The sequence below is a fragment of the Symsagittifera roscoffensis genome, chromosome 2 (genome assembly GCF_963678635.1).
Source record: "Symsagittifera roscoffensis chromosome 2, txSymRosc1.1, whole genome shotgun sequence".
Taxonomy (NCBI): Eukaryota; Metazoa; Xenacoelomorpha; order Acoela; family Convolutidae; genus Symsagittifera; species Symsagittifera roscoffensis.
The window spans coordinates 34781255-34789922 of NC_087063.1; the positions used below are offsets into that span (position 1 = coordinate 34781255).

An 8668-nucleotide genomic window follows, 5' to 3' on the forward strand; every position below is an offset into this window, starting at 1 on the left:
CTTGCATGTGAAGGTGATCAATGGAGCCGCAGCCGGTGTCTTAGGTGAGTATTTTTAGATTGCACCAAAGGGTTTCGAGCGCGTCTGAAATAATATTTTTTGGCGAAACCTCTTGGGAAGAATAGCTGGTAATAAGAGGTTATTGCGTTTCTCAGAATTCATATGCAGAGTATGGTTATTTACATTGAAGTTTTACAGTTTTTGAATTGCGGATTTTCAAAAATTTTGCTAGTGCACCCAGAACAGTACATAAACCCTATTTTGCCAAAAAAAATTAGCGCATCGGGCAAATTTTTGAAAATTTTTTTTGTCAATGTCGTTTTTGGGCACTTTTTGGAAAATTTTGAAATGCGTTTTTTAACGCTCTCCTTCAAAATAAGCTTTATTGGCGTCTTAAGAAAAATTTTAGGGTTGGTGTTTCGAAAATGGATGTGATCAAATAATACCCCCTCCCCCTTAAATCCGCCCCTGCTCCTATTAATCAAAAGAATGCAAATAAAGTTCAGCCTGGCAATAAATAGGTTTTAGTTTTTATGTCAGAATTTTTAACTGATCTTGTCTTAATTATTTGAGGTAAAAGATGGCGAATACGATTACCTGTAGTTTTTTTTGGATACCAGGGCGTTAATTGTATGCTAGTAGTCTGGGTTGGCCTAGCAATTCAAATCCTTTTACCAGACCTATTTTACCTCTTTACCCGTACCTTCCATCAGCACAAATGTGAATGAAGCTTAAGAAAGTGTGAAAATGCATTGGTGAAAGTTAAAAGGAAGACGCATGGTTGACAATTCGGGAATGATATATCTTGTTCACACAAGTTATTACCCTTGTGGTAAGCAAGAGTATTGCAATAGGGTACTAGACATTTTTCCCGTAAATAACTTCCCACAGAATGGTCGATTTAAGTATCAGTGGTAAATTTCACTACTGCAGATTGCTGACAGGCTCAATTTCTTGAAAATTTAAATAAAACTACCACAATTTAGGTACTAATTAGGGGAAGTTCGTTTCAGGTAAAGCTTTTCTTTCAAAAAAAATTCTTGAAAAAGATTTTTTTTTCGCATTCGTGGTTTTCGTCCTAGTTTTTGTCGGCTCATTTTCTCTTTTTTTAATGCAGTTTGTATTATCTGGTACGTTTTTTGTACCTACGTTCCAAAGCACAGGCTTTTTTTTAACTAAAATTGAAAGTTCTGCAATTTGTGATATTTTTTTCCCTTTGACGGTTTTGGCTGACATTATTTTAGCTTAGTCAAATTATGTTGCGTAGTTTTGACGGTAAAGTATATCTTAATGCTTTTGTGTTTCGTAAAAAATTTTAAAACTTAATAGCTCAAAATTTTTTTATGACAACCATTTTTTCGGCTAATTTCTTCTCTTCATTCTGTTCTTTTTGCAAATCTTTTCAGTAATATTGATCCTTAACATCTTCTCAATTGGCCTCGCGTTTCGACCGGGCCTTGTTTTTTGTTTAGTTTGTATGCAATTGACAAAAAAAATTGGTTAAAATTGAATTGTCGGATTTACTTGCGTTATTCTGCTCAAATTTTGTCTGCTAAGTTTCCTTTATCTAGGTTTTGTTTGAGCTGTAAGCAACTTTCAATGCAACTGCAAGTGCAGTGGGGAACTTAAACGATTTAAAAAAGGTCGTAAAATCATTTTTGTATGGCTCAACTGGTGTCTGCTCAAAGGTTGTCGTCTTATTTTCTACATTGCCGTTTTTTGTGTGCAAAGCAACTTTCATTTTAATTGCAAGTGCAAGTATTGTTTATTGTAGTTTTAGGTGGGCCTTAAGTTTTGTTCCGTTGCTAATTTAATATTCAAATTTCTAAGATTTTTGACTGGAATGAGTTTTAATTGAGAAATATCGAGAAATTTAAAATTTTAATAGACCTTGTTTTTTATTTTTCGTAACTTTTTTCTCTTTTATTACTTATGTTTTTCATGTGTTTGTTGCATCGCAAGTGGAAGCTGTGTAAAATATTGGTTTCTTCTGTTTTTTTGGACATAAAACGCAGTTTTGGGTGACCCTGTATTCTTATTTAATCCAAGTGTTTAGCGTCTGCTGATGAAGTGATCGGTCCGATTTTCAATGCCTTAGTGTGTTGAATAGGCGTGGCGACTACTTTTCCTCTGGATCTGGTGAAGACCAACCTGCAATTGCATCCTACCTCCTATCAGGGTATCCGAGACTGCTTCCGCAAAATTTACTCCTCGGGAGGACTCGTATCTTTCTACAGGGGTATGTGAAACAAATAACTCCAAAATAAATCAGGAACTAGTTTTCAGAGCGTATTTTCCAAAAATTTATGATCATCTTAACATTTTTGTCTATCGAATGCAAAATGCGATCCTTTCGTAGTAATTTTTTTGTGTAATGTTAATTGTGACATAGTTTATTGTACACCATCGCCTACGGCATATTCTTTGTATGATCTAACTTAATTTGGTTTCAGGTATTAAGCCGAATCTTTTGCTCATTTCTCCCGAGAAAGCGATCAAATTATCTTGCAATGACATTTTCAGGAAACAGCTTCTTGGCAATCGGTGAGTTTAATTTGCAAATGATTGATCTAATCAATCTAATTTATTGTGTGTGTGTGCGGGGAGATGAGTTGAATCTATATGTTAATATGGGCTAGGTTGTGGTATTTTGCATATTTAGCGCATATGTTATGAGTTGTTCTGCTCTGCTAAATTTTAGAAAAAAAGCGCCTTTATAAAAAAATATACAGAAGTATGGCTTCATTATGCAAAAAAATGCATCAACGAAATTTTATCAAGCTTTAGGCATTTTATACTAAAATTAAAATTCCTTGCAATGTGTTCTGCTTTTGTGCAAATAATTTGTTCCAAGAAGTTTTGCCGACTTCTTTTTAATGACATTATAAATGCAAGTACATATGCCAGTACGTGTGGTCACCCTGTATTCTTATTGAATCCAAGTGTACGGAAAAATTCTGATGCAGAAAGTTATGCAGAACTTTGATTTTTTTTTGAAAAATATTAATTAAGTTGCTGTTTTACACTTAATTTTACGCTGTAATTCGGACTTAATTTTACGCTGTAATTCCGTGAAGCTTATCGTGTTGCTTCTGTGGTTACACTTTTCTAACCATATGTTGCCTGTTTTTTGACAATTTGATTTTCCTACAAGATGGTTTTCTTTAAACTAAATGATAGAAATATAGCACTTTTCACTATTATATTTAATACTTTCCAGTTATGTCAAATCGTGAGTAATGTCAAATTCTTCTCTTTTCTTCTGAGTGAGGGAAGGTTTTTATCTCCGAATGACAAAAATGTTCTCCTTAATAATCAACTGATCTCTTCAATATAACTTTTAAATTGTTCTTAAGAGTCTAACCGTCGAATCCGTTTGGAAAACGTCTTCCGCAGGTGTAATAGTCTAACCGTCGATTCCGTTTAGAAAACGTCTTCCACTGGTGTACGAGTGCATAGCGGGCGGCGGCGCTGGACTTTGTCAAGGTGTCATCACAACTCCGATGGAGCTCTTGAAAATCAGAGGTCAGGCTAGATTGGCAGTGGCTGCATCTTTGACCAACACGGCAGCTCCCTCAGCGAATCTCAACTCGAAACCAAATCAGTCTTCCTATGCTAATGTAAAACAGACCTCAAATTTGTCAACTAAGGTAGAAAGTGGAGCTTCTCAGAAACCAAGCGAATCGACCATTTTCAAAGAGTGTGTAAAAATAGTAAAAAATGAGGGCTTTAGAGGCATTTATAAAGGTGCGGGTCCGACCTTGATGCGAGATATTCCGTTTTCGATGTGCTATTTTCCGATGTTTGCGCACTTGAATCATGCCAATTTGAATGCAGACGGCACCTCGAAGCCACTGTGGTCTCTGGTATCAGGAGTGGGCGCGGGCGCCTTCTCCGCTTGGATCGTGACACCACTTGACTGTTAGTGGTTTGTTGTTAAGAGTCATGAACGTAGTGAATACTCTTAAATAGGTCTCAGTGATTTTTTTCGTTGGTTTTTTTTCAAGAAAAAGTCATAAAATTTGTTCTCGGTCAAGTTCGATTTCCTTTTTTAAATTCATTTCATTTCCTTTGTTAAAACGAAGGCAAATTCCACTATGGGACAGCAAAGGTTAAATGATCACCAAAAATATGATCGACTTCTAGTTTCGAAAGTGGTATTTAATTTTCAGACTTCCAAACGGAATGAAAAATTTACCGATTGACCCAGTTTTCTTGAATTGGGTTAATTTATCTATAAGTGTCAATCAAAACTTTTCTGAAATCCAAAGAGCTTTAAGACCAATATTTTTCTTTGAAGTTCAAAAGTTGTTCTTTCAAAAATAGGTTTTTCTGTTTGTTTTCTGTTTACTTGCGTTCATTGACTCTTTTCCAACTGTTTGATGGCTATGTTTGATTTTTGAGCGTTAATGAACAAAAATTTTACAGCTATTTAGGGTGTGTGGTTTTTTAAGGAAAAAACTGTTCAAGCGTAAGTTTCATTTTTCATTGTAAGATTTTGAAGTTCGATTCAATATCATTTGCTTAAAGTGGGGCATAAAACGTTAATTAATTTAAGGTTCCTAAAGATGTTGTAATTTCAGAATTCCCGGCCGCATAAAAACTTACTTTTTGACCCAGTTTCTCTAATTAGTTAAGCTTGATGAAAAAGTTGTCAATTTAACGAAATTAATGACAATCAAATTGCTTTGTCATCATTTATTTTTTCTCCGAAATTGAAAGTTAGAAAGAGAATTCATCTTATTTTTTTGGTTTCCTTGTTCACTGATCCTTTGCCACCTGTCTGCTGGCTACGTTTTTTGAAATTCGTGTGATATCTAAAGGTAGCTAATAGTAGGCTTGTCGAGGATTTACGAAATTTCAGAGGTTATTTTAGTGGAATATTATTCCTTCGTTTCGATATACTTATTCAAGCTTAAGTTTGGTCGAAGGTGTGTTTACTCATCAAGTTTTTTGTTTAGATGTGAAAACTCAAATTCAATCTCCGACAGCAAAAGAAGGCCTAAAGATTCATACACTTATTGTGTAAGTATGTTCGATCAACTTTTATTGTTCCGACTCTTGAAAATGATGAAGATAATTGTCATAGGGTGCTTAAGATCAATGAATGTTGTGAAAACGCTTCTATAGGTCTTGCAGATTTTTTTTTTCAGGAATAGTCTTAATTAACTACAGATTTATAACTAAGATAACTACGATAACTAAGAATAACTAGAGTTTTATGCATTTATTAATGCACTGATGCATATATGCACTTTTTCTTTTGAGTTCAATTGAAATTCATCTGCTGATAGTGACGTAAATAGCACTTTCCAAAATTTAACGTCGAAATGGCGCGAAAAAACGAACGTGGAATTTAATTTCTAAAAAAACTCCTATCCAGCAGAAGAAAAACTCTACCTATTGATCCAGTTTTCTCTAGTTGGGTTCATGTTATCATAAAAGCGCCAATCATAAATTGTTCAAGAAATTCAAAGAGCTTAAATGGTATCTATTTTTTTGTGAAATTCGAAAGTTAAGATTTTTTCAAGACAGTTAGTGTTTGTTTGTTACTTGCGTTCATTACTCTTTTTTGCCAGTGTCAATGAAAGTCGGTTTACATTTTAACATACGTCAAATTTTGAGCGAGTAGGTCTTGTTAAAGAAAATCTTTATTTAAGAACTAAAAACTTATTGATTCGAACAATTTTTTAAAAATTTTCTTAGTGTCAATGAAAGTCGGTTTATTTTTTAACAGACGTCTAATTTTGAGCAAGTAGGTGTTGTTAAATAAACTCTTTATGTAAGAACTAAAAACTTAGTTTACCTCTGGATGTTTTGGAAGCTTCATTTGGAGCTTCCTTAGCAATAAAATGTTTTTCAAAATCAAAAAGTTAATCTGCAAAAGATTAAGATAAAACTTTGGCACTTTTTCTCTGAATTTTTCCCTTATTTAAGATCGATGAGTGTAATAAATACTCTCACTCGTGTTGGTTTTTAAGAGTACTGAACTTAGTGAGTACTCTTATATAGGTCTTGCTGATTTTTTATGTTTTTTTTTTCAGGAAAAACTCAAAATTTGTTCACGCTCATTTTTGGTTTTTCGCTGTTTGACTTGTGATTTTTTTCAAGCTCAGTGCATTTTATTTTAAAAATGAAGGCAAACTCCACTATCAAACAGCAAAAGCTTAATGGAGACGAAAAACGTGATCGGCTTCTAATTTCGAAAATGGAAGTTAATTATTAGATTTCCGAGCGAAATAAAAATTTTGCCTATTGATGGGGTAGATTTTTCAAAAAAAAAAATGTTCATCATAATCAAATTCAAAGAGCTTTTAGTTCATCTACTTTTTTTCTTCGAAATTCAAATGTTGAAGTTTTTGAAAAAAAACAAGTCAGTTTTTTTTTCAGTTTCCTTGCGTTCATTACACTTTTCTACCTGTCAGTTGGCTATATTTTAAGGATTTACATTTTTCTTTGAAATTATTTGACAAATTTAACTTCCTTACTTTTTGTATCTAACTTCTCGAGGAATGAAAAGTCTGGAAAAGTCGGAAATCAGTTTGGCAGGTTAGACAGTCCCGAGTTGGTGATATGTTGGTGCCTTTTTTGGTTTCAGAGATACAATAAGCAAACAGGGTCCAAGAGGACTGTTCACAGGCGCACTTCCAAGAGTCATGGTGGTGGCCCCATTGTTTGGAGTCGCACAAGCCACCTACTACATTGGGTTGGGCGAGAGAATTTTGGGACGCCAGGACTGGGACAAACCTATCTAGGGAGGAGGGAAACCCTGCCACCTCTTTTAAAACTGACAGTCAACACTTGATCTGTATTGTTGTTTAGATTTAGAAATAACTTAGCACTGTGAGAAACACTGTCAAACAATTGTGCCATGAATTGACCTCAGCCAAAAACTGACCACGATAAAAGCTTTAAGAAATGACCAAACTTCTTATCCACAATTAAAAGAATAAAATTTAGAAAAATCTTGTTATATTTGGTAGTCGATGTAAATCGCATCAAACATTTTCCATATTTATGCATTCCACGTTCATTGCCTTGCAATTTATAGCTGCTAGATACGGGTTGTGATTTGTAAATTTAGAGCTGTAAGTTCGGAAATGTTTTCTCGCCAATTGTCTTAGCTTGTAGGATAGTAAATTGTTCTCAATGGCATTAATTATATCTAATGTAAAAAAAATTGAAGGAGTTGAATTGAATTTGATCTCCTGTATCGTTAGTTTAACATAAGCAAATCTTACCGAGTGACGTTATGAGTAACTAAAGGAACTACGAAAAAATGATAGTAATGTGATATTTCTGTCTTCATGAAAGGGGCTTTTTAGTCTCAAGACGTTTCTTTCAAAGCTTCTTACATAGATGGGCATATTGTAAGTAAGGATGGGCAACTAACAACAACAATGTTGAAAGTAGCAAAGAAGTTCCGACAGCAATTTTTTCAAAATAAAATTGATTAAAAAAACTACAAAAAGTTGCAGTAAACACGCTTACTCAAGCTGCATAAACTAAACTAGTTTTAACGTATATATTGATTGGTTAGACCTAAATACCAATGTTATTGCAGGACGTGAAAGAAACTTCTTCATCTCTTTGTGGAGAGAAAACGGCATTTATTTATTGACTTTTTTTAACCTTTACAGTATTTAAATTTTTGAAAGACTAGACAATTTTTAAATTCATATTCTGAAAAAGCCTCCTACGTCATTAATTATCAATGCTTAAAAGCCTCATTGTGAGCGTAATGTTACACGATCAGTCCAAGTTTTCGAACGCTAGTCGCAATTTTTTGAGCTAAATTTTGTTGAAATAGTTTTCTAGAGAACTTTCATAGCAGTTCGATTATCTCTACTCTCTGAGATCAAACAAAAAAGTTCTCTGCATTTTTGAATTCACTGAATTAATCCAAGAATTTTGAATATTTATTCAGCAATACCCCTATATTGCCATGTAAATCCATGCAAAGGAGCCACATAGTTTAACTATGTCTTTCTTTCATTTATTTATTGTGATAAAACTGGATTTTTTTACGTCCACTCAGGCACTAATAAAAATTGAGTTATATTATACATTTCTCGTTTCCATGCAACTTCAGGTGCGGAAACGATTCACTATATGCAGATAGGCGAGACTGCAATTCGCAAAACAAGTGAGAGTACTGCAAACTGGCTCTCAAAACGGCAAAAAAAGGAAAATGTATGAAAACTCAAATATATGCATTAAAAAACATTTTCGAGTTTTCATGCATTTTCCTTTTTTTGCCGTTTTAGAGCCAGTTTGTAGTTCTCTCACTTGTTTTGCGAAATGCAGTCTCGCCTATCTGCATATAATGAGTCTTTTTTGCACCTGAAGTTGCATGGAAACGAGAACTGTATAATAGAACTCAGTTTTTAGTGCCTGAGTGGACGTTGAAAAATCCAGTTTTATCACTAAATAAATGAAAGAAAACCATAGTTAAAATATGTGGCTCCTTTGCATGAATTTACATGGCAATATATGGGTATTGTTGAATAAATGTTCCGTGTCTGTACAAAACGGTCCCATACAAAAAGTCCAATACAAAACAGTCCGGAAAAGTATGAAAATGAACGAACAAAAACAGTCCGATACAAAACAGTCACAAGTAATAATTGTTTTAATAAGCCGGCAGGCCGAGAAGTGTCCTTTGTTC

At 34.0% G+C, this 8668-nt stretch overlaps 1 protein-coding gene across 1 annotated transcript; it reads left to right on the forward strand.

Moving 5' to 3' along the window:
* LOC134839815 (mitochondrial glutamate carrier 2-like) lies at positions 1–7304 on the forward strand (the record flags this gene model as incomplete). Its single annotated transcript, XM_063855438.1, has 6 exons — positions 1–44; positions 2111–2239; positions 2524–2544; positions 3428–3921; positions 4962–5025; positions 6599–7304. Coding segments are annotated over 6 exons (909 nt in total), but the record flags the coding sequence as incomplete, so codon positions are not given.
* Between the last annotated feature and the right edge of the window lie 1364 nt (positions 7305–8668).